A 25,756-nucleotide genomic window follows, 5' to 3' on the forward strand; every position below is an offset into this window, starting at 1 on the left:
TGATTTTAGGGACAAAGCTGCTCAGAGAGACAATGAGGAAGAAACTGCTGATGATCCTCGGAAACTGAAACCTGGAGAAATCGATCCAAATCCAGAAACCAAACCTGCCAGGCCAGATCCCATTGACATGGATGAAGGTGAGTTAGGAATGTGTTTACTATTTTTGACAGAAATCTGATCTGTTTGATTTTTCTGTTTACACAGCCATTTGTACCTTGGTTTCTTCCTTTTTGTTCACCACTGCCTGGTCATTAATTTGCTTGCACATTTTTTCTTATTTCTGTATCTGGCCAGTCAGTTATACTTTTCCAGTTTTTCTTTTCTTGGTGAGTTTTTTGCCTCCTTATCTGTCACCTGCATCTGTTACCACGACTGGCTGTTCTTTACTTTGACAACTGCTCTGCTCATTTGCATTCTGTATCTTCATCATTTTCCATCAGCTCACACCTCTCACATGAATCCATGCTGAAGCACAGGACTGCCTGACTTGCTTTTTTTTATTTTCCCTTTGCACAAAGCAATGTTACAAACTGAAAAATGCACATTGTTAAAATTCCCTTAATGGACTGTTGGTGTTTTTGAACCGTCACAGGTTCACAAAATCAACACTCTCAGCTCTGGAAGTAAATGCAAGTAACAAGTTCTCAAGAAAATACTCTCAGATAAAGATGTCAATGAAGTTTTACTTTCATTAATGTGGTCAGTTGGCCTCTTTATGTAAATATTTTTATTTGATGTTGATACTTACTGATACTATTTTCAACACAAGGCTTTTTTTCTAAAAGTCTTCATTTCACCTGGCCAGTGATTCAGTAAATATATTGATACAACTTGGAGATTAGTGATGACACAGAATGCATATGATTGATTGATTCAGCTTTTAAAGATGGTTTTCTGATTTTAGTGTCATGTTTTTTCTGACTCTCATCTTTTAAGTGCAGATTCACTGCTGTATTTATCTGTGCTATTATAGATGAGCTTGAAATGCTGTCTGAGGCTCGAGCACGTCTGGCAAATACACAGGGAAAGAAGGCCAAGAGGAAAGCCAGGGAGAAGCAGCTGGAAGAAGCTCGGTAAATTTACATTTGGTTTCATATCATGGGACTCCTTTTCTTTAATTTACACTTTAAATCATGTGCTTTTACTGTTTCTTCAGACGTCTTGCTGCTCTCCAGAAAAGACGAGAACTTCGCGCTGCTGGAATTGAGATCCAGAAGAAAAGAAAAAAGAAGAGAGGTGTGGATTACAATGCAGAAATTCCATTTGAAAAGAAGCCTGCCCCTGGTTTTTATGATACATCAGAAGAAAATTATCAGTCCCTGGATGCAGATTTTAGGAGACTGCGTCAGCAAGACCTGGATGGAGAATTAAGATCGTAAGTGTGTGTTGGAATAAGGAGGGAACAGTGTATTTGAAAAGAAAGCAACCCATATGTCTGTGTGTTAGGTCCTGGAAACATAGTGTGGGTGGGAAATGTGTTTTCCATGGGACAGACAAAAGTGCAGGTGGCCTCTGCCTTTTCAGTTTTTTGTGGTTTTATCTTTCTAGAAGGTCTAGTTCACCTGTTGTCTATGATCACCTCTTTTCTTTCCTCTAGTTCACCTTTCATCAGAATAATGTTTCTCACACATGTTCTTGTTCTTTAAGTTAAAATGTTAATTTTTTTGAGATTGTATTTTTAGCAGTTTATTTGCTTGTGTATTTAATGTCCTTTAAATAATAACCTTATCATGATTGCTTATAGGAGTAGATTTGTAGTATTACTTCTGATGGAGTTGTTCTTAAGTTGATGTCCTTAAATGCTTAATTTCTCCCCATCCCCCCCAGAAATCCCCAAAAGTGTAGTTGAGAAGTTAAATGCCACTCTTGGGTACATACTTAATTGTCCAGTTGCATTTCCCATTACTGCCAAAACTACATTTTACTGGGAGAGTTCAGTGCCATGTACAATTTGGTTTATTAACTCATGTGGTGTTACTAACTGATTTTTCTGTATGGCTCTTTGTTCAGAGGGCCAGGCAGGAGCTTCAGACTGCAGGTTATGATTTCACTGACTGTCTCCATTGCTGTTTGAAGGAAATGCCATTTTTATTAAGGACTGAAGAGAAATTGGTTCCCACTTTCCACAAAAGAAAATACTCATTTTCCCTTTCTCCTTTTCTCTGCTGGAGAAAAAGGGACTCTTCACATTCCCTTATTTTTACTATCTAAATTCTTGGCCTGACATTTTTTTATTGATCCAGTGACCCTGTTTATTGTAGTTTTTCAGCCTAAAAGCTGAATCTGTTGGCTAATTCCATGATTTAAAAGCATTACACTGCCCTGTAGTAGGTTCTGCTGCAAGATCTGCAGATCACATCCAATCACCCACAAGGTGCTCCACTCTTCCTGCAGTGTTTTATTTCAGCATATCCAGTGTTTGAGAAGGATACAGCCTTTTTGCTCTTGGCTTCTTTGCTTTGCTTTGTGGCTGCTCTGTGTGTTCTGAAATGATCCTGTTTTCCATAATGACAGTGAGAGGGAGGGAAGAGAGCGCAAAAAGGACAAGCAGCACATGAAACGGAAAAAAGAGTCAGACTTGCCCTCAGCTATTCTGCAGACCAGTGGAGTGTCAGAATTTACCAAGAAAAGGAGTAAACTGGTGCTTCCAGCTCCTCAGGTGAGGTGTTTACTGATGATAAACAACTTGTAAGGCCAATACCAAATAGTGCTTTCTGTTTTGTGCAATGGATTTCATAGTTACGTTGTATCTTACTGTGCTTTGGGATTTTCTCTTTCAAAGATATCTGATACAGAACTTGAAGAAGTTGTAAAAGTTGGCCAAGCAAGTGAGATTGCACGGCAGACTGCTGAGGAATCTGGAATCACAAACTCAGCTTCCAGCACTCTTCTGTCTGAATATAATGTAACCAACAACAGCATAGCTCTGAGGACTCCCAAAACTCCAGCAGCCCAGGACAGGATCCTGCAGGTACAGTATAAGTGTACAGGATGGGTTTTAAGTTTTGGAGCAGGAGTCAACTGAGTAGAATGTGTAAGTGCCAGAGAAGCATTCCTTACATTATGTGCAGTGTTGGGATTTGAAGCAGTCCCAATCTTCAGGACACACTGAAGGGCATGAAGCAGACCTGCTTATATTTAATCAATTGTCACTGTGCTTCAAAACATTCTGATTATTTTTCTTTCAGTCATATATTGTGTGAAGCTTTTTACCATTCTCTTGGAGTTTTGCATAATTTTCCCTTCCTTGTGTGTCTCTCAGTGCTGAAGATGTATGAGTTCATCTCCTTAAAACAGTGTATTTTATGTTGTCCAACTTTTATTTCAAATAACAAGTAGTAATTAACTGCAACAATGCAAGAATATTTTCATAGCACTTTATTGGCTTAAAACTTAGGTTAGCCAAAACCTGCCTTTGCAACCTCTGATTGCCTGGATTTTTCAAAAACTGGTTATGTTGAGTAACATTTTGTTGAATATGTGGAAATGGATAAATTAAATCAGTGCAGCTAGTGTGTAGGACAAAACCCCAAAAATCCCACTCCAAAACAAAAAACCCTCTGAGCTGACAATGAGCTATATTTCAGCAGTTCCATGATAGGAGAACAGAGAAAGTTCCTGGCTCTGCAGATCATATTCTAAGTCTGTACAATGTTTGCAGGAGGGTCAGTTTCACCTTCAGATGGAGTTTATTATAAATGTCACAGCATTATGCATATACACAGGTGGATTAGTGGTCTTCTGGGAATATATTTGCTATTTGCAGTAGTATAATTAGTTAATTTTTAGGAAGACTTAATTCTTCACTGTAATAAGGAAAAATGAAATAAAGAAGGGAGCTGTTCATAAAAGCCTCAGCTGAGTCATGGACCAAAAATCTGAATAGTGACCATCTCTTTTAGAATACTGTCTTTAAGTGCAGTTTGGATAAAGTTGATTGAATTCAGGTTTCAGACTTCAAGTGTGCTCTTCCCTTTCAAAATCAGGATTCTTAAGATTAGTTGAGTGTTCATTCAAGATCTTGGAGATTTATGGAGTCTGGCAAACTGAAGGAAGCTGAAACAATAAGTAACACACTCAGTTTTGCAACTCCAGTTTATAACATATTTTACTGGAAATGAAGTTCAAATGCCTCTCAGTGGAACAGTAGGGTTTATAAATACCAGTGTATGGATGTTAAAGCTAAGAAATTTTAAACATTTTCCACAAACTGATATTCAAATAACTCTTCAGTTATTCTTGCTGCTACTCATCCTGTTAAACATGACTGTGAATGTCTTGGTGAAGCCCTGCTTGTGTTGTCTTTTACACAGGAGGCCCAGAATCTGATGGCTCTCACAAATGTGGATACTCCCCTGAAAGGAGGTCTTAATACTCCCTTGCATGAAAGTGACTTTTCAGGGGTAACACCACAGAAACAGGTTGTTCAGACTCCAAATACTGTGCTTTCCACACCTTTCAGGTAAACAGACTCCTTTTGTGATGGGTGCCTGGGTGGGCATGTGTCTGTTTGGAGGTGGGTGAACAGAGCAGATTTTGATGTGTAAAATACTGTCATGATCAGAGCTTCAAAAGAAACTCACTTTTATTTCAAGCCCTTGTTGTACAAGTTTCTCCTTCTCTGTGTCTTTAGAAAGCTCAGCATGTCCTCTTCATCTGTGTTCATACAGCTCACTGGAGTTTTGATCCAAAATGTGGCCTTCTGTGGTCTGGAGCAGTATAAATTAATCTGGGGTAATGCAGGAGTATAAATAGTAAGCTGGAGTGTCATTCTCTATGTGGATCCTGGCCTTTCCAAAGTATTACCTTGGAATCAAAGATGTGGGAGGTCCCTCAGCCAAACCCACACTGAATTTTTGAAAAGCTGGAGTAAATATTTTTTAAGCCATATATATCCAAAATAAAATATTTCTTATATTGCCAATCTAAATAGTACAGAATTGCTGGTTTAACTCTTACAGTGAACAAATATATATCCCACAAATGTCAAATACCATACAGCTAAAACATGTTACAATTGGTACATTTTGTGTGTCAAGTTTTTCCACTTAGGTTCTAATTTTACTTGTATCATGTTAGTAGGAAAAGTGGAGAATGAAATAAAAAGGACCTTTATGGCAGCTTTTCCAAAGCAGCTTTATTTTGTTCAGAAGCTGTGTGCAAAAGCCCTGATCTTTTAATTAAAAAGAGCAGTTCCAGCAGTGAGTGCTTTTTTTGAAGATCTGTTGGTGTCAGTGTGGGGCAAAATGAATGTAGAATTTGACCTGGAGTGATCTGGCTGTTGATTTGTGTTATTTTATATTTTAAAAAGTAGAGATGCTCTAATTTTGTTTTTTGGGATTTTTTGTCTTTATCTTCTGTCTTTATCTTCTTTATCTTCTATCTTCTTTATCTTTGTCATTATCTTCTGAAGTTTAGATTTGCACATGTAAATATGTTACCTGTGGATCAACTTGGCTTGCTTGTAGAAATGCTCTGTCAGTGGGAAAATCCAGTCCTTGAGCAGAGGGAAAAATAATTCAATCCATGAAGTAGCCCCTCATTCATGTAGTAGGTCATTGGGATAGAGAACAATATTCCTTTCTAGTCTAGAGGAGAAGCAATTGGGGCCAACAAAATCTTAAGACTTAATCCATGTTGCCTAACCACAGATGCTTAGAAGTAATTATTATAATGTAATTACTTCTTCAATAGTCAGTGAAAGCAAAGAGGCATTTTAGGATTATCTGTTCAGTTGCAGCATGGGACAGCTGTTGGACCAGATGATTTCAGAGCAAATGACTTGCCCAGGTGCTGGGGAAATCAGAGCTTGCAATTCAGCCCTGGTTACTGCATCCCAGAGTAAAGCCTGGTGACTGGATAAGCTCTTCTCTCAAACGCAGCAGTGGGAGTTTGTGTTGGTGGAGTTCCTGAAGCTTCTCTTGAAATGATGATGTGCCTAGATTTCAGTTTGACAGGACCTTGGTTGCACCTTGACTTAAACAATTTATTCTTAGTATTCTTGTAATTGCACTTTACAGTTTCACTGCCTCCCAAGAAAAACTCTAGATTTAATGTATAGCCTGTGTTTATGTAACTTTTCAGACTTCTGTAAGTAGAGTTCTTTAGTAAAAAACTAATGACTGATTGCACTCCACTAGAACACCCTCTCAGGGGTCAGAGAGTTTAACTCCTCGGGGAGGGCTGACTCCCAAACCTGCCCTTGGCACAACTCCTGGGAGAACTCCCCTGCGGGATAAACTGAACATCAACCCAGAGGAGGGAATGGCAGATTACAGTGACCCATCCTATGCAAAACAAATGGTGAGTGGTACTTAAGAAGTGGAAATCTGTGCTCTATCTATTTTCAGGTTTTTAGTTCTCATCTGCTGAAAATATTTTTATTTTCTAATAAAATGTATATTGCGTTCATCTCTCTATGGGTCTGTCCTCATCACATAATAAAATACAATCTTTGTTTGAAGGAACAGAATTCTTGCAGCTTAGAATGGCTTTCAGTGTGCTCAGTAAACACCCTAAAACTGTTTCTTGGAGAAGACATAGTTAAGTTTCCATCCTGTTTCTATCTTTGAATCTGAGCAGGATATGCATCTTGATCAAAGATTCATTTTTCTTGCAATCCTACACAATCCTCAAATTCCTCATTATCTTGACTTCCTGATTTACCTACAGGACCTTTTCATCAGTCTTGCCATGTTGACAACACTGAGCTAAAGGAGTTTAATTTTTGCCATTAGGAGCACTGGGGTCTGAGATGTTCAGAAATCTGAGTCCCATCCAGGCTTTTTCATTACCTTTGGCAGCAGATGTTTCCATTCTTGGAGATTCAGCCAGATGGGCCCTGCCAATTAGACATGGCCTAAAAGGGCATACACCTAATAGGTGGCACCTTGGGAACTCCTTTTATGTGGCTGATTCTGCAGCCTCGACTGTGGCTTTGAGTATCTCCCACCTGAGCTATTGGCAGTTTTCTTTTTGGCTAGCTAAGATATCCACTCCAAGTGTTTGCCATGTTCTCACAAAAATAACTCTTCAAATTCAAAATTCCTATTAGCTTGAAGGAGAAGGTTTATTTGATGTAGTTATACTTTAGTTCTCTCTTAGCCTTTTTATAGTAAAAGGACTTTTTACTGCTAGAAGGGAAACTGAGGCTTCAAATCCCTGGTGGACTCTCCAGATCCAGATCTGGTGCTGGCTGGCTTTGCAGCAGACTGAGGTGGAATAATCAGTGTGTTAATGCAGACGAGTGGAGTGTGATTGTGTTGTACTCAGGGTATTGCACTGCACTCAGGGTGTAAATCCAGAATCACATCTCCCTGCTCTTCCCACAGGAGAGGGAGTCTCGGGAGCACCTGCGCATGGGGCTCATGGCCCTCCCTGCTCCAAAGAATGACTTTGAGATTGTTCTGCCTGAAAATGCAGAGAAGGAACTTGAAGAACATGAAGCAGATGAAACCTTTGTAGAAGATGCTGCTGATATAGAAGCCCGCAAGCAGGTCAGTGTGTGAGATGCGGATGGTGCTTTTTGTGTAAAATAATAAAATAAAATGTGTTCCTTGTGTGGTTCCCATCGTTTCACACCTGTTCAATGGAAGAGGTACAGCTTCTTCTACAGGATAGCAAAGTAAAATTTACCTGTTTTCTTTGCTGCTATCAGAGTATACACACACAGAGGCCAAATCAGTTTTCTCTCTAAATAATTTTCTTAATTTCTTAATGTTATGTATCACATCGTTTTCTAGGATGAAGTCCCTAAGAGTGCCTGTGTCCTACCTGCTGTGTTTGTCCCCCAGAATATAAAAAATGAATTAAAAGCTTTTTTCTACAGTGACCCTTGCTTGATTTTAAGCACATAAGAGCTGTGCTTTTTTTCAGTTTCAAGTTATTCTCTCAAGGTTAAAAGTTGCTGTTTGTGAAAGCTTAGACAGGTGTATACAAACTCAGGCAGGCTGGTAGCACACAGATAAAAATCTGCCATGCAGGGAATTGGCACTCTTGGCCACTACCAGAGGATTACCCAGACTGCCAGTTTCTGAATGGGTCCTTGTTGTGTTTTGGTTTAGAATCAAGGAAGACTGGATAAAGTACAAACCTAAATTTTGCCAGTTAATTGGCTGTACTGGCCAGTAACCAGAGACGCTTTAAATCTTTCTAAAAACAGTTCCTTTTCTATTTCTTGCTAAGCCTAAATTTTGTTTTGCAAATGTCTTTCTGTTATATACCTTATATAAATATACATTTTTCATAAAAATAAATGGGATTTTTGAGTCCAGAGAACTTTTTGAAAATGGCTGTGCCTTGACAAGTGAACAAAATATTTTAAAAAATCCTATGCTTTGGTCTTTAAATAGGATAAGCATTTCCCAGAATTTGATTCCTCATGTGTCCTGTTTGGGGAGGAACATGTTTTATACATGTGTATGTATGTCTTGTGCATACATACCCTAATAAAAAGTCTGAATAAATGCAAGTAATGTATGTGTGTAGAATGAATAATCTGAGTTGTACCATCATACAAGAGAAGAACATCCTGCCTTCAAGAGAAGATGTGACATGCTGGGATTAGAACATGGAAGATGTTGGTCATTGTTCCTGAAGTTCCTGACAACCTTGGCTTTTCATGTTATTTATTGCTTGAAAGTATATTGTAAGGAGAATTCTCACTTGTTTTTCCACTTTACAAGTATTGTTTTAGTGAAATATGTACTTTAAGTCATTGAAGATGAGAAACAGAGTCATGGCTGCTAATTTAAGAGTCTTTCTTTTCCTGGTGGATTTAATGTCTGAAGAATTAGAGCAGCTGTCACGCATAGAGAAATGTGTAAAGAACAAAATCTTGCTGCAGTTGAGATTGAAGGAGGATTTGATGCCTGGAAATGACTTTTGAAGATCTCTTTTCTGTTGGAGTTAATCTGCTGTGCTCTTCCCATTCACTTTAGAGGCAGTGAATTATGTTGTCATCACATTATTTAGCTCTGGCTTACTAACATGAAGTCTGTATACTAGAAGGAATCTTTGCTGCAATAATCAGTTAGTTTTTATATCACATACATTCCTAGCAGCATCTGATTGAGTTACAGTGGCTGCAGTAACACTTGGCTTCTCTGTTCAGGCTCTCCGAGAAGCAGAGCGTGCCAAGGAGCTGAAGAGAATGCACAAAGCTGTGCAGAAGAATCTGCCACGGCCCTCAGAAGTAAGTGGAAACAAAATTCACTGCTAAGGAACAAAAATTAAAAATAAAGGCTTTAACCATTATAGGAGGAAATACAGTCAAAGAAAATCATGAGAGTGTGAAATCTTTGACTATTCTGATTTTCATGAAGCTTCCCCAGCAGAGTTGTCATGTGTTATTTTGTCTGCACAGATGTTGAGATTGCTGCATGTGTCACAAGTGTTTTGGCACATCCTCTGTGGGGTTTAGCTGATACATAAAATTCCTACTTGAGTGGACATACATGAATTTATTACTATCTTCGGTGTACATTATATTTACAAACTTTTTTTTATTCCTGGACAGGTTAATGAAACAATACTGAGGCCCTTAAATGTGGAACCACCTCTAACAGACTTGCAGAAAAGTGAAGAACTCATAAAGAAAGAGATGATTACCATGCTTCATTTTGACCTTTTACATCATCCATTTGGAGAACAGTTTACTGGTAAGAAAGGCAAAGGCCCAGGATTTGGAAGCAACAATGCAGAGCACATGGCTTACCTGGAACAAAATCCTTATGAGAAGTTCTCCAAAGAGGATCTCAAGAAGGTGAGAATTATGTGGCCTGAGGAGACCTAAAGTCTCTTTAGGGCTTAGTTCTGTAATATTAAGGAAAAAAGCCTGCACAGAATTGAGTTGGGAGGTCTCCAGAGGGTTGTATAAAGGGCTGTAATCATAGAGTTTTTGGGGTTGGAAAAGACCTCTCAGATGATCAGGTTTGATCATTAACCCAGCACTGCCAAGCATTAAGTAAGGATAAGTTAATAAATAAGGATGATTTAAGTGCACATTCTGCTTTCTGTGAGCTAATGTTAATCTGGGTTTTCAGCAGAATGATAAAGATGCTCTATTTGCCCATAGACATTGTCACTGAGATACAAATTTGAATGTGTTGTGGTTGCTTATCATTTTAAATAAGGCTAAGAGGAATAATATGCCAACAGTTACCAAATTCTACTTTGCCATTTCTGTAAATTGCTGTTAAATCATCAAGGCATTAACCAGGTGTGATACCCACCTTGTGCTGCCTCTTAATTTTATTAATCCAGAATCACAAAGCATTTTCTTCAAAACAGTGCAGACCAAATAGGACAATGGTATTCAGCTTGTACATTGGAGCAGCAAATCAAGTTGCTTAATTGTGCTTGTCAGGCTCAATCCAGGCAAGCTGTGCTGGTGCAGAGCCTGCTGGGCTGTGGCAGCTGACCTTGCAGCCATACCTGGCCCAGAAGTGCTGAGCAGGCAGATTGGGCTCTGGCTGGCTGCAGTGAGTGGGCGGCCTGGGCACTGTGTCCTGTTTTGCGTTGTAATCCCAAGTTAAACAGCAGCTCTGGACCAGGGTTCCAGTTCAGGGTGTTCATTTATTTTAGCAGCTACAGATGTTGGCTTTTGCTGCCAAGTGACAGATAGGCAATTCTGTGGTTTAGCTCTTTCAAAGAGCTTCACCTGTGAAGCTGTGCCAGTAACCTTTGACCAAATGCCTACAAGAATAAAAATGAATGAAAAGAGCAAAATCACTTGCCACCAAGTTGTCTGTTTCTTTACTCTTGTCCTCTGACAATACCTGTTGTATCTCTGCACCTAAATCCCTTATTCCTTTAAGGTGGCTCTAAAGATACACAAGCAGATTTTAAATCCATGTCCTTGACCATATCTGACCAATGAATGTAGAGCCTGAAAGGAGAAACACTGAACAGTATGTACTTCCAATTTGCTGTGAAATGAAAAATTATACTTCAAGATCTCGTACCAGGAGACGTTAAAGATGGAAAATACAGTTAGATCATGAATTTCACTGCCCTGCCAGTGTCAGATTGTTCCCTTAGGAGTGTTCTCCAAGTGCTTTCTCTGGTTGTTTTGAAGTGCAGCAAGAATCAGGTTTGCTATCACTTCCCTTAGAGACTATTACACGGTCCAGTAGTTTTTGTCTGGAAACTTTTCTTCAAAGTCTCTGGAAGTTTTGTCTCCTAACTGATGGGCAGAAGTTTTTTTTGCATCCCTGCTCCTGCTTGCTCTCTCACATTCAGCACAATATTCCCTCTTGTCTAAAATCCAGTTCAAACCAGAAAATTCTCCTATCTCTATGATCTCATCTGAGGCTTGTTTATTTTGCTTTACTTCATTTGTTTTTAGGACATCTTCATCCTAAAACCCTTTCATAAAATACTCCTTTCTTTTCCTGATGTGCAGTTCTGTTTTGGGAAGGATTGGCAGTGGTGCTGGGCAGGGTGTGCTGAGCTCCTGGAGGTGGGAAACACTTCTGGTGCCACAAGTAAATACCCTCAAGTAGTTCCTCACAGTGTACTAATCTTGGCTAATTGAAATTTATAACATTTAGCTTTGTCAGGTGTGGTTGTGTTACTCCTATTTTATCGGTCTTGACCATCAAGAACAAGTAATTAATTTTCTTTTGCCCAATATCTCTGGAATCATCTAATCTGGTGATACCTGAATTTCTACCTGGTCAGTGTGCAGTTACAAAACATAACATCTGCTTGCAGTAAGATACCTACTGCTGATAGGGAAATTTGTGCTGCACCTGCAAATGCTGTTGAAAGAGAGGAGATGGACACGTTCTTATAAACAATGAAGTCTTAGACTGGCAAAGATGCTTTAGTTTTTTAGTTATTAGAAAAATCAGAAGGACCTGGGTGCCTGTGTAGTTTTGCAGGCCAGGCTCTTTGTCAGAAATATAAAGAGTTGTGAGACCAACAAGAATATTTTCAGTTCATTGTAAATTTTGAAAACTAAAGTGGAAGCAGCAGAGTGCTCATATCTCACAGTTCTTCAGCCACAGAACGTGTTAGTTGCAGTCAGAGTTGTGTTTCCTGCAGCAGAACTTACACAGCTCACCCAGGAATGTTTAGACTTGACTTTCCAGGTTGTATGGAGAAGGGCAAGCAAAAGGAAATGAAAAGTGATTTTTGTTTCATAGGACAGCTGCTTCTGTCTGTGCAGTTCTCCCTCCCCTCAAGGTCCCTGCTTTTATCTCTGTTCTTGTGCAGCAAGATGAAGTATCTCGCTGTGCCACAGCTTTCATTAGCCACGCCAGAGTGATGTCAGGTTTGGCCAAATTATATAAAATGAGGGATAGTTGTGCTCTGAGGAGCCTTCTAGCCTGGGTTTCATTTGTAATCCACAGCATCTGTGTTTGATTTCATAGTTAGCTTAACCTGATGGTGAGCTTTGAGTATGAAAAGAAAAGCTGCCCCCATGAATTGCACACTGAAGGTTTGAAAAGAAAAAAAAATTTCCTTGTATCCTGTGTATTGTAACTGCAACTTCTCTCATCCTTTCCAACAGGCACAGGATCTACTGGCACAAGAGATGGAGGTGGTAAAGCAAGGCATGGGGCATGGAGAGCTGTCAAGTGAAGCTTATAACCAGGTGTGGGAAGAATGTTACAGCCAAGTGTTGTACCTGCCTGGACAGAGCCGCTACACAAGGGCTAACCTGGCCAGCAAAAAGGACAGGATAGAGTCACTTGAAAAGAGGCTCGAGGTCAGTGTCACTTTTTTCTACCTTTTGCACCTCCTTTTTTTGAGTTTCCTTGTGGTTTTTCTGTGATTTTTCCTTGTAGGAGTTCAGTCAGGTCTTTTAAAGGGATCCATTTGAAAAGGTTGGTTGTTGAGGAATTTTCTTAGGGAGTTTCTAGATGTTATTGTGGTGCTAAAATCACGTTCTCTCATCTTCCTCCTTACAATATCCCCACACAGAGTATTCCCACACAAAGTTTCTCTCTGCACTATTAGCTGTAACACAGCTCATCCACTCCATTCTCTACTGGAGAGAAGGTCAGGTTCTGCTGTCTGTTAATTGCATGTGGATTTTTTTATGTTTTCTTAATCTCTGCTGTGAGTGGATCAGATCTTCCTCAGTTTGCACTTGATTGTGGCCAGGATGAGGAGAAACCTCAGAGAAAGATACTTAAAAAAAACATCTCTGTGCCAAAGTTCCTCTCAAGTTCTCTTTCCAACTTAATTTTGGTTTCTGAATGACTATTACATACATGAAGATTAGATAGTCTTGAGTTCTTTCCAGACTGGCATCGTTTTCCAGTTCCAGAAATTCCCTCCAAAAAAGAGAACAATGGATGTCTGCGATCCCGTTTCACTTATCTTTGTCAGACCCTTTGACACTGATTTCCCTTGCCCATTCCTCTCTAGATTTTCACCCAAACACTCCATACAAAAAACCAAAAATAGACAACCTTCATGATAACAAGTAAGCTGGTCTGAAACAGTTTCTTCCCACAGAACATGTTTGTTCTGACTTGCAGTAAGTCATAAATGTTTTCTAAAATACTGCTTTAGCCTAAAAGTCTCTCTACATTATGCAGGAATCAGATTATTTTTTTCCTATGGTAAAAGGAAACTTTTCAAAAACAGTTTTTCTGTATTTAACATCAACATCAACTGTTGCTAGAAGTAAACCTCCCCAGACAACTGCTACCCCAGAAATAGAGAGGCCAGAAAGGCTGAATTTTCACTTGATTCATGCATATAAAATGCAACATGAGTGTGTGTTTCGTGAAGTCTGTCAGTCCAGGGCAGTGTCCAGGTGCAGCTCCCGCAGTTTTTAGCCCGGCTTCAGGCCAGGAGCAGTTCACCTGTGTGTATCCCTGTAGTAGGGGTTTAGTATGGACTCCAGAGCCGCTGTTGTGCTGCGGCTCACCCAGCAGAGAGCGCCATTGCCCTGCCCAGCGCTGCCTGCCACACTCTCGCTTGCTCTGCTCTCCCAAACCCGTGTGGGAGCTCAGCAGCAGCCTGGCCTGGCAGGCAGCGTGCCAGAAGTCAGAGGGCTGCACCTAATTTGTGTACAAATCCTTTTGAAATTTAAATATCTTAGGTCCAAAATGATGTTAGAAGGGCATTACTAAAGTTGCACAGTCAAACAGTCCCAAGTTAGGGAATGCATGAACAGCCTTAATTTGCCTGTGCATATGCTTTTTGAGACAGTCTTTAATTTCATGATTGCAGCCTAGTTTTTCCACAGACTCATTTACTGCACAGGGTGGATGGTACTTGCTTAATGAGTAGTTCTTGAATATTTTGTTTTCTCTTAATTGTTTGGTGTGTGGCCCTGTGCCTTTATCCTGTGCACTGTTTCTGCAGTCTAAATTGGTTACTTCTGTGTGGACTTTCTTGTGCTGTTGATTTCTGTCCTTCTCTTCCCAATATTTGAATGAGTAGTTGGTGGTGGAATGTGTATTAAGGATACTGAAGCAAAGTAAGGTCAAGTTATCATTTATCAAGCTCATGTATGTTTGTTCTAAATGGTCTTTGCTTTGCAGTCACAGGACAGTCACCCAGGAAGCAAAATACAAATCAGAGGTCTTGCCAAAAAAAAAAAAAAAGAAAAGGTTTTATTTTCTGCCAACGTTGCATGGGATTCTGTGAAAGGCACTTAACAAAATCCTGTTAGCTGTGTCCCATCAAGCTTAGAAAAGTGATCCTGCCTCTCTGCCCTGCCTGCTGAGGCACATCTGGGGTGCTGTGTGCAGTTCTGGGCTCCTCAGGACAAGAGAGACATGGAGCTCCTGGAGTGGATCCAGTGCTGGGTGGCAAAGATGATGGAGGGACTGGAGCATCTCCCTGAGGAGGAAAGGCTGAGGGAGCTGGGGCTGTTCAGCCTGGAGAGGAGGCACAGCTGAGAGGGGCCCTCAGCCCTGGGTGTCCCTGTGTGCAGGGAGGGGCAGAGCAGGGCCCAGGCTCTGCTCCAGGGCCCAGCAATGGCACCAGAGCCACGGGCAGGGACTGAGCCCAGCAAGTTCCGCCTGGACAGGAGGCAGAACTTCTTTCCTGTGCAGTGACTGAGCACTGAACAGAGACCAGAGAGGCTGTGGGGTCTCCCTCACTGGGGATATTCCAGAACTGCCTGGACTCAATCACATGCCCTGTGCTCTGGGATGGCCCTGCTTGAGCAGGCAGGAGGGAGCAGAGGAGCCACTGTGGTCCCTTCCAGTCTGACCCCTTCTGTGTCTGTCATCAGTCACTGCAGTCATGGGACTCTGGCTAATGCAGCTACATCCCCTGGGAGCTCAGAGTGCTGCTGGATGAGACTCATGGCTTGGTGCAATTCCACACACAATCCTGCTCTCCCATTTTCCTGTGTTCCCAAATTCCACCCCAGGGGACCCAGCAGAGCCCATGCCTGCAGGTGCAGTGAGCCCTGTGCTGCCTCTCACAACTCGCTGCTGTTGAGTGCAGGTGGACTCTGTGCAAAGTTAAATTTGAACTGAAAACCTCTCCCAAGTGTGTGCAAAATGCAGTTTAGTGCAGCTCTGTGGCTTGACCCTAAAAGGCCCTGCCTAAAAGGAAGATATACAGGTTTTTTAAGCATAGCTCACCTGCTGAATCGTTTCTTAAACAATAAATAAAAGGCAGAGCAGTTTAATGAACAAATGAATATGCAATAAAAAAGCACAGATTTTCTTTCCCTACCCCATTCTCAGCAATGACAAAACCCACCTTCATTTTAATGTTTTTCCAATTAAAATTATCTGAAAGCAATATCAGTTGAAATAGATATTTTAATGGGAAGTATCAGACAAGCTTAATGAAAAGCAGGGATATTAGATCAGCTTTTGGTACCCCAAGACACTTGCTTGTACTCTTAGCTGTCTTTGTGAGAAGAGTAGAAACTGTGAAACAAAGTTTACCAGCAGCAGCAACTGATGTTGGTCAGTTTTGGGGGCTGCTTCTGCCCATTTATGTGCACTAAGATTTTTAGAGGGAAAAAACCACGAGAGTGCAGTGATATTTGGCACAGCTGCACATGGGGAAGTCACTGTCTAATGCTTCCATATGGGGCTGCTGACACCCTGCAGGTCCTGTGCAGAAAAACCAAGCTGTGTCTGGGCCTATCTTCATCACTCAGAGATTCCTGGCTGGATTGATGGTGTGGACACACACTCATCTTCCTCTAATTGTCCTGTTCTCACTGCCTGAGTGGTTTACTGGTGGCATTCTATGTTGACATTGCATTTATCTTTCTCAAATGGATGCTGATATCACAAACACATTTGTGCTGTTATTGATGAACTTGAGGAGGCAAAGTGGAGCCTTGTGAGAGCTTCTGTTTGGCTGGGTGTCCTGTCCAGGCATCATCAGTGATGCACAGCTCATCAGTAGCTCTGATGTTGGAGTGTACTGCTGTGTATTAGTGATACTTTTCATTGCTTTGTTTTGAGGGTTTTGGACTTCTTGAATGTGTTATTAATGTGGGTTAAGAGTGTTAGAGGATTAGTATGTGAGTTTTCTTGGATTAAAATGGGGAGTTTCAGGTCTATGCAGGTGAATCCCTGTGACCTCAGTATGTGGCTCTGGTACACCTTAGATTTGTGGAATTTTCTGATCTTTCCAGTAGCTTTAAAACCCCAGAGTATTTTCCCAAGGCTAGGCTACACTGCAGAGCAAGGGATTTCAGAAATTGGAGTTTTCTGATGCTTTCAGTTATGTTGAGTAATGGCTTCAGTTCTCTGCAATACCTTTTACTCCCTTCTCTTCCAAACAATACATTTGTAAAGAAAAGCATTCCTAGTAACATGTTAAACTGTGAACATTGTGAGATGAAATGAGATAGTAAAGGCATCTCTTTAACAAGCTAGTTGCTTCCCTTTGTAGTTCACAACATAGAAACTTCCTGCCATCTTTGCTTTTCCTTTGAAGACAGTTAATAAAGCTGGCTTGCAGAACACAAATACTTTAATTAAAATTGTTGTAGTTAATATTATCATTTCAGTTGATTACTAAATTATAAATTCTATTGGAACCCTACAGGGGAAAAGTTCAAGACACACTTTGTATGTGCAAAATCTGGTAAATTAACTATTCTTTGCAGTATCCAAGATACATCAAGGTGGTGATTTATCAAAGTGTTGATTGTTCTTTTAATTGCAGCCCAAGTCTTCTGAATTAATTCAGATTTGCTTAGGTGGAGTTTTATAGGATACATGGTACACTCTGCTGAAGGGTGTATCACTTTAGTTTATTGGAGATTGTCTTTTACTTTCTCTCTAGTTTATGTGCTAAAGTTTGCAGTTTCTTTTGCATTTTCAGGTGTGCTGGTACTCAGAAAGCACCCGTAGAAAATAAGAGATTTTATAGGACTAGAAACAGAGAAATTGCTCACAAAACTAAAATATGGTGAAAATCCTGAGTAGCATTGGTTTTATGGTCACATTTTTTATTTTGTGCTAATGTCTTGCACTTGTGGAATCCACTTCAGAGGATCACAGCAGAGAGGTGTCAGAGGTCTTCACTGTCAGATTGTTCAGAATCTGGTAATTTAGTGTGCTTAAAAATAAAGGTCACCATTGACAAAGTCTCATTGCAAAGGCCTTTGCACACCCTCACTGTCCAGAACTGAGTGCTGCAGGATCACCATGGAGTTTCTGCTGTACTGAGAGGGAGCCAGGCTCTTTGGCAGCTCCTCTGTTGCCTGAGCTTCCTCAACCTTGTCAGCCCCTGGAAGAGGCCGGTGCAGGCACTCTGGTAGTGCAGGAGTGGTATTTGGAGGTGATTACACTGTGCTGGCTGCCCTGTGACCTCACAGACACTGCAGGGACCTCTGTTTGCTTGTGGTTAATCAAAGCTCTTGGCCTCTGCTGGGTGTTGCTGTCTGTGATCTTAATGCAAGGTTTTTATTTCCCAATGAGTGGTAGAGTTTTCAAAAAAGTTTAGTAAAAATAATTTTTTTTTCATCATAAACTATGCTTTTCTAGATATGTTTCTGCTGTGACTGAGATAGGATCCTTGAGTCATTAAATTTGGAAGACCCCTAAGCTCACCAAGTCCAGTCATCAGCCTTATACCACCACCTTGTTCACCTCTGAAGCATGTCCTCAAGTGCCATATCCACACATTTTTGGAACAGTTACAGGGATGGTGACTTCACCACTCCCCTATTCAGCCTGTTCTAATGCTTGGCAACCCTTTCCATAACAAATTTTTTTCCTTAACATCCAGTGTAAACCACCCCTGATGCAATTAGAAGCCATTTCCTCTCATCCTGTCATTTGTTACCTGGGAGAAGAGACTGACACCCATCTCAGTACAACCTCCTTTCTTTGTAGGGAGCATACATGGGTATCACTCATAAAACTGCTGGTCTTAGAAGCAGTTCTCAAATAAAAATCTTCAAAGTGAACTTTAATGTCATGGCTGTAGACCAGCAATGACTACTGACTTGCACAGTAACTTTCCTAGATTATTCTAGTTCTGGTTGGATGCTGTAAGCCCCTGTAGGAACACTTGCTTTTCATATACCCTGTATTGTTTTTACTCAACAGTCACACTGACTCATGGTGTTTGAAGACAAGTCATTATAATTTGTGGAATATACTTCAGGGGGAGCATGCTCCTGGGTCATTAAATTTGGCTGTGAGTAGAGAGAACAGTGTTCTGCAGATATCAGTAAGTCATAGTGGTACATGATCTACGTGACAAAGTACAATACAGGAATTTATCTGGGGCTCCCCTATTAAACTGGGAAAAGGCAGCTTTATATTGCTGTGCAAGCTTTGAACATCTGGTCTAGTTTCAGTTGGGAAGCTGTAGTTGCTTACCAGCAGTGCCTTAAATTGAGGATTTTTTAAGTGAATCTTTTCATAAAAAACTTAGTGCGATCCCAGTCAATTAGAATGAATTTCTTCTTTTTCATGTCTTAGCAGCTACAAGCTCAGTCCCTCTTTGACTGCTCTGTTCCTGATCAGCCCCTTTACTTCACGATCCTCATTCTCCCTCGTACATTAAGTAGAGCACCTTACTGGAGGTGAGGTGTTCAAGGCCAGCTTGGGCTTGGAGCAGCTTGGTCTAGTGGAAGGTGTTCCTGCCCATGGCTGGAGGGTTGGAGTGATTTGATCCTTCAGGTCACTTCCAACCCATTCTCTGATTCTGTGATCTTTAGTGCCACAGCAGAAATGTGAAATTATGTCAAGCTCATGAAGTGGTTTAGGTCAATGAGCTGAGCTAATGTTGTTTAATAGATTGAGGCCTTATTGTTCTACACTGGACATGCAATTTTGGTTTGATACCAACTCCAAGCCTCAGTTTCCAGCAGAGTTGACTTATCTGGGGTTGGGGTTGTTCAGCCTGGAGAAAAGGAGACTCAGGGGTGACCTTATCACTCTCTTCAGCTTCCTGAAGGGTGGCTGTGGTGAGCTGGGGGTCGGTCTCTTTCTCTGGGCAACAACAGACAGAACAAGAGGACACAGTCTCAAGCTGCGCCAAGGGAGATGCAAGCCAGAATTAAGGAGGAAGTATTTTACAGAAAGAGTGGTCCAAATAGTGGAATCATCTACCCAGGGAGGTGGTGGAGTCATCATCCCTCAAAGAGTTTAAAAAAAGACTGGATGTGGCACTTGGTGCCATGATCTAGTTAAGGTGTTAGAACATGGGTTGGACTCAATGATCTTACAGGTCTCTTCCAGCCTAGAATTTCTGTGATTCTGTGATCTTTCACTAACCTGGGGGTAACTCAGGCAGGGCTCTACAGAGAGTTTTGCCTGGTCAAACTCTAGACAGATATAACAGTGTTTCAAGCCAAAAATGGAGAATTCTGCCCAAGAGCTTGGAACTGAAAAAGCATTTTGAAGTAATGACTTTTTTTTTAAACATGCTATTGTTGAGTGCACCATAAGCTTGTAAAGGCAGATGACCCCAGCATGGCCAGAGGATTCTGTAGTGTGGGGTCCTTGTCCCTGGAGTGGTTGGAGGTGCCTGGCCTGGAGCACAAGCTACTGTCGAGCTGAGCGCTCTCACTGCAGACACTGCAGCTGAGCCAGCACGAGCCAAGCTCACAAACCTGCCATTCCAATTAAGTCAATCCATCTCCTGCCAGCAGAACTGAATTTGGGAGGGCCATGTGTGGGTCTGAGGTGAGGAAGGAAGTTGGAGTAAGGTTTAGAGTAGTCCTATGTGTGTTCCAGGAGTGCTCTGCTCAGCCGGCGTGGCTGAAGCTGGCACAGGATTTCTGTGCTCAGGCGAGGCAGCTTTGTGATGATGTTGATTCTCCAAGGTCATGGAACAGGTTGGTTTACTTTGACTGTGCCTCTGCTCTGAACATGCAGCAGTTTTTCTTCCATGTTTGTTTAATCCATCCAGCGTGATTAGGAAGATCAATTAAAAGACAAGAGAGCTTAATGCTGTTCAGGGATTACCAGAAGCTCCACATTAAAGGGAAGGAAAACAAACCAAGTCAGTACAGCAAAAAACCCTTGGAACTGAGGAGGGGTGTCCTCAGTAGACCTGGTGAGATGAGAATTCTGAAAATTAAGTTTTTAAGGCAATTGAGCTCTTCCTTCCTCAGGGTCAGTTTTTCTTAAATCTTTCCCAGTGGATGTTTGTTCTCATAAGGAGTCCTTCTCTGTCCTTCGTTGTCCTTAGTTAAACCTTACAGCTAACATCTAAAGTTTCCTTCCCAAATGTAAGTCCCTCTTCCTTTCTCAGTAGCAGTAAGAACAGATGAATTTTTCACAATTAACTTTGGGATATTTAAAGCAGAGTGTTGTGTCTTCTTTTTCTCTTTTTTTGTTCGGCAGAGGAAAAACAAATGAAACAAACCCTGGTTTTCCACTGTCTCCCTTTTCTAGATCATGTTTTATAAACCTCTGGTTATGTCTGTTGCTCTTTTGGCTCTTTTGTCTGCTGCTTGTTTTGGTTTCTCTTCCTTGGTTCTCTGGTGCAGTACTGAAAACTGAACACCACTTTACGAGTCCTGAGGGAAGCTTTTACATTGGAGATTTGGGGTGGGATGAGGCTCTCACACTTGCCTTAACATCATATATCATCTTGCCCCGTGTCTGTACATGCTGTTCTCATTTTGCTGTTGCTGGTATAAAAGTCAGCAGAACCAAAGCTGGCCAAGGAACAGTACAAAATAAATAAGAGGAGAAATCTTTCAAATGTCTTTACTCTTTCTGTTAGGTTCAGGGGGAAATGGTTGTCAGATTTTACTCAAATCTATTTCTTTGCTTTAAGCAAATAATGTAGACTACTGTTTAAACACACCTCTTCATAACTGCTTGGAATTTTTAGCTTGGTATCTGAGCCTTAAAATTTTATGAAGCTTGAACTGAAATTATATGCAGTTGTTGGCACTAATGCAGCAGTCAGCAATTTTTAATAAATATTATTTGTTACAAAAGCTGAGACCTCCTTTTGACCTTCTCATAGTAGGTCCTAAAATTTTCTAGTTGGGAGGGAGGGGAAAAAGTGGTGAGTGTTCACGTTTCTCCCTAAGCAGAGAAGGAAGAAAGGACTGTTATTTCTGGTTTTAGAAACTTGGGAGGCTTTTTTCTTTTCTTTTCTTGTTTTTGTCTTTTCACAGCAGTGAGGCCTATGATAATCCAAGATGGGACGAGGAACTGAGTAGAAAAGCAATATAGGAACATATAACCTAAGGAGCTCTAGTAGTTAAGAGTCCAGTATCCAGACCAACTCAGAAATATTAAGTCAAATTCTCTGAAAATTTCAAGAGTGCTCAAATAATCAGGGTCTGATGCTGTAATAAGTATTAGACTTGAACTGGCTTTGTTAGAAGCTTTAAATTTTAAAATGCTGTATTATATCTAACACTTTCAGATAGAAAAGCCCACTTGGGCTGGGGTTGATCTACCTGGTCTTGGATAGCAGTGTCTAAACAAACAGTTTGTGCTCCCATCACCATCAGTGAAGAGCCCTTCACTGAGGTGTTTAATCCTGTCCCAAAGCCCTGCATGAGATGAGCCATGCCCTGGAGTTGCCAGTTTCTCTCCTGATGACAGAAAGATCTCCTGTGACAAACTCAGATGCTGATGTCTAAAGCCAAGCAAAGTGAATCCCAGCTGAAGACTGTAAAAATGTGAGACCAAGCCAATACTGCCACTGCTGCTGGTGCTGCTTGGAGCATGGGGATAATTCAGGGCTTGTGACCACCGTGCCCTGATCCAGTCTCTTTTTGTATGGTGGGGATAGTGCTGTTAACTGTATTTATGCCCTTAGGCACTCAGTGTTTAACATTTTGTTAGGAAATTAGGTTGTTGAGAGATCATGGAATCACAGAATAGTTTGGCTTGAAGAGATCTTCAAGCTCAGCTCATTCCAACCCCCTGCCATGGGCAGGGACACCTTCCACCAGCCCAGGTTGCCCAGAGCTCCATCCAGCCTGGCCTTGGACACTTCAGGGATGGGACAGCCACATCTCTGGGCAACCTGTGCCAGGGCCTCACCACCCTCACAGTGAGGAATGAGATCTTCACTCAGGATGACAGAACAGTGGAACTTCTCTAAATGGTCTTTTTTAGCCTGCTCTGAAGAGTGACATTGTGATGGGAGTTTCATTTCATACCAGCCATACTCTACATTGTCTGTAATGCTGGGAGCAACATGCACAGTTGATCTTTGTTACATTAGGCCTCTGTTACAAACAGAATTCTGTTTGCCTGTGCATCCATCTATTCCATGATCTCTAAATGTCAGTGGTGCTCAGCATACATTTTCCATCCAAGAAACAGTAATTGGAAAATAGTTCATTGACTGCACAGCTGTATTTGTTGTTGCAGTAATAGCATATTATTTACCAATGAAGACATTTAAAGCTTTCATACTTTTCCATCAGAGAGTATCCTCACAAATCCCTAATCTATTTATTTAATTTTCTCTAGATTTATATAAATATTGAAAAAGAGGCGCCTTTCTGTATGCTTAAAGCACCTTGGGCATAGCTTGAGTCTACATTGCCAGCAGAGTTTGAAAAGCGTAGCAGTCTGCAGGGCTCTCCCCAGGAGCAAACTAGACAGCTCAGAAAGTCAAATTTCTCTTTCACTCACCCATTAACAGTTTGCTCCCTTGACCATTCACTTTGTTTATCTCTGCACCACCAACTAAAACTGTTCTAAATGAGTGAATAAATTGTTAAGGAGTAGGAGGGCACGTTACAGAAACCTGCAGCTGTGTAACAGAGGGTACTTCAGTACAGTTGGAGGGCTGATGAAATGCACTTTGCAGTAGCTTGGTGTGTGAGACTGTGATGGCTGACTGTAGTTATCACTGTGAAGGGCAGATCCCTCTTCAGTAGTTCCTCCCCAGAGGAGTTCTGTTTCATTGGTAATAAATGATATATTGAGCAATTGTATCAATGAAAAGGTGCTGCATTTTGGTTGATGATTGGTAATTTCTTTGTATGTGAGAACATTCACCAGCAAAGCTTTGATTTTTAAAGAAATGAGGCAAGGATTGGTGACTCAGACACTGTGGTTCTGAATGAGTCTTTTATATTTTAATACTTGAGAAACTTTCATATCATATTTCATGCTCTCCACTACTATATCTTTACGTGTGGCAAAAATCATAATATGAGAAGTTCAGTTTTTTCTTGAGTTTGACATTCTTCACACAGTCCTTTCTAAAAAAAATTTTGTTTTGTTGGGTTTTTTTTTTTTTTAAGGAAGCAACATTAAAAAACCTCAACAAGGAACCTTATGTCCCTGTTGAAAGATCTGAGCTGTTGTACCTCTCCACAGTTGTGCTCAGTGGTGGAGGCCTTTGTTCTTGGTTTCATAGGATCATAGAATGGCCTGGGCTGGAAGAGACTGTAAAAATCATCTCATTCCACTGCCTGCCATGGCAGGGACACCTTCCTTATCCCAGGTTGCTCCAAGCCCTGTCCAACATGAACACTTTCAGGGATGGGGCAGCCACAGCTTTTCTGGGCAACCTGTGCCAGGGTCTCCCCATCCTCACAGGGAGCAATTTCTTCCAAATATTTAATATAATTTAATCTTCATCTTTAGGCCATTTGTGATTGGGATTCAGTGTTAAAGATTTCTTTGATGCCTTTAAAAATTCTGATGGCTATTTCATTCTTTTAGTGCTCATATAATTTTACCCCAGATGGAGAAATGCACAAAGACTTCTATTACCTTTGCTATTTATAAATGTTTTGTACAACATTTATAACATATAAACACAAATATGTTCAGTTATTGGTGTTGTGTCCCAGGTGACAGAATTTTGTAATTTGTGTCTCTTGTCTGTTTATGGATTTTGTCTGGATTACAATTTTAGAGATGTATTATGTCTCTTACAAAGATTTTAATCCAGAAGTCTAGATTGTTGTAAAATGTGCAGTATGATTATTTTAATAGAAATCAAAGAACTTTATCAACTCAACACCATTCCACAGATATATTTTTACTTTTGTTTCCCTCTTGACTTTTGAATTCTGGGTAACTAAAGCAACTCTTGGGTTCCTTCTGGCAGATCAACAGAGGCCACATGACCACTGAAGCCAAGAGGGCTGCCAAGATGGAGAAGAAGCTGAAGATCCTCCTTGGGGGTTACCAGTCTCGAGCAATGGGGCTCATCAAGCAGCTGAACGATCTGTGGGACCAGATCGAGCAGGCCCACCTGGAGCTGCGCACCTTCGAGGAGCTGAAGAAGCACGAGGATGCTGCCATCCCTCGGAGACTGGAGGTGAGATTCCAAAATATCCAGTACCTGAGGTCACACACAGGCACCTCGTGGAAAAGATGTTTTTACAAGGCACGAGCTCTGACCTGTAGGAGCATCGGGGGGTAGGATGGTCAGGATGGATGGAGACGAGAGATCTCTGAAGCCAGGTCCTGGAACTTGGGGTTAATTGCCAAGGGCCTGGGTGCAGGGCCCTGCTGGGAGCAGCCACAGCTCAGAGCAGGACTGAGAGAAGTAAAGACAGTGGTAAAGAGGATGAGAGAGAGAGAAGAGGATAAGAGGGTAAGAGAGTGAGGTTCCCGTAACAATACAATAAATCTCTTCTGTGCTGAATATTCTAATTCTCACTAGCCAATCTAGTACAAGATACAAATCCTATAGCATTTACATACAGGCTGTAAGAACCATTACATTACCATACTGTGTTACATTTTAAACGCTCAAAACTACTCTTTGGGTCCCTTCTGCCAAGCTGGTAGCGTCTGCTCTGACCCTTGGGCCTGTCTGCAAGCAGAGGGTATTGTTTCATCAAAAGGGGATTGTCACAGACATCTTTTATGAAAAATCCTTTCCTTAGGATTTTTCCTCCTGAGAAGCTGAGAGGCCTCAGGAACAAAATGTAAACATTGATTATCTGCTGCTGTGGGATGCAACAGGTGGATCTGTGATTGGTCTCATGTGGTTGTTTCTAATTAATGGCCAATCACAGTGAACTGGATCAGACTCTGTCTGAGCCACAAGCCTTTGTTTTCTATTCTTAGCCAGCCTTCTGATGAAGTCCTTTCTTCTATTCTTTTAGTATGGTTTTAATATAATATATATCATAAAATAATAAATCAAGCCTTCTGAAACATGGAGTCGGATCCTCATCTCTTCCCTCATCCTCAGACCCCTGTGAACATGGTCACAAAAGAGGATTACCTTCAGCCAGCCACAACGTTGTTTTCCAGTTATTCAGTAACTAAGGGATCTCAAAGCTTGCTTTCATTTCAATCTCGCTTATAGTTTCCATATTTTTAAAATCTTTTGCCAGGCAATCATATTTATAAGGCATTCCTGTTTCATCTTCCCCAACACTGACCTTTACAGC

General features: G+C 41.1%; 1 protein-coding gene across 1 annotated transcript in view; it reads left to right on the top strand.

Annotated features, from left to right (window-relative positions):
* Positions 1–25,756, top strand: part of CDC5L (cell division cycle 5 like) — a 32,318-nt gene that overhangs the window by 5,092 nt on the left and 1,470 nt on the right. The window contains exons 4-15 of the mRNA XM_054291755.1: positions 10–137; positions 974–1,073; positions 1,157–1,375; positions 2,515–2,659; positions 2,783–2,971; positions 4,314–4,462; positions 6,141–6,303; positions 7,332–7,496; positions 9,113–9,193; positions 9,518–9,763; positions 12,518–12,715; positions 24,457–24,669. Of these exons, the coding sequence (XP_054147730.1) occupies positions 10–137; positions 974–1,073; positions 1,157–1,375; positions 2,515–2,659; positions 2,783–2,971; positions 4,314–4,462; positions 6,141–6,303; positions 7,332–7,496; positions 9,113–9,193; positions 9,518–9,763; positions 12,518–12,715; positions 24,457–24,669 (1,996 nt within the window). The remainder of the gene's footprint in view (positions 1–9; positions 138–973; positions 1,074–1,156; positions 1,376–2,514; positions 2,660–2,782; positions 2,972–4,313; positions 4,463–6,140; positions 6,304–7,331; positions 7,497–9,112; positions 9,194–9,517; positions 9,764–12,517; positions 12,716–24,456; positions 24,670–25,756) is intronic.

This window comes from Melozone crissalis, unplaced genomic scaffold, assembly GCF_028551555.1.
Source record: "Melozone crissalis strain CALT ecotype California unplaced genomic scaffold, PUWL_Pcris_2 ptg000106l_1, whole genome shotgun sequence".
Classification (NCBI taxonomy): domain Eukaryota; kingdom Metazoa; phylum Chordata; class Aves; order Passeriformes; family Passerellidae; genus Melozone; species Melozone crissalis.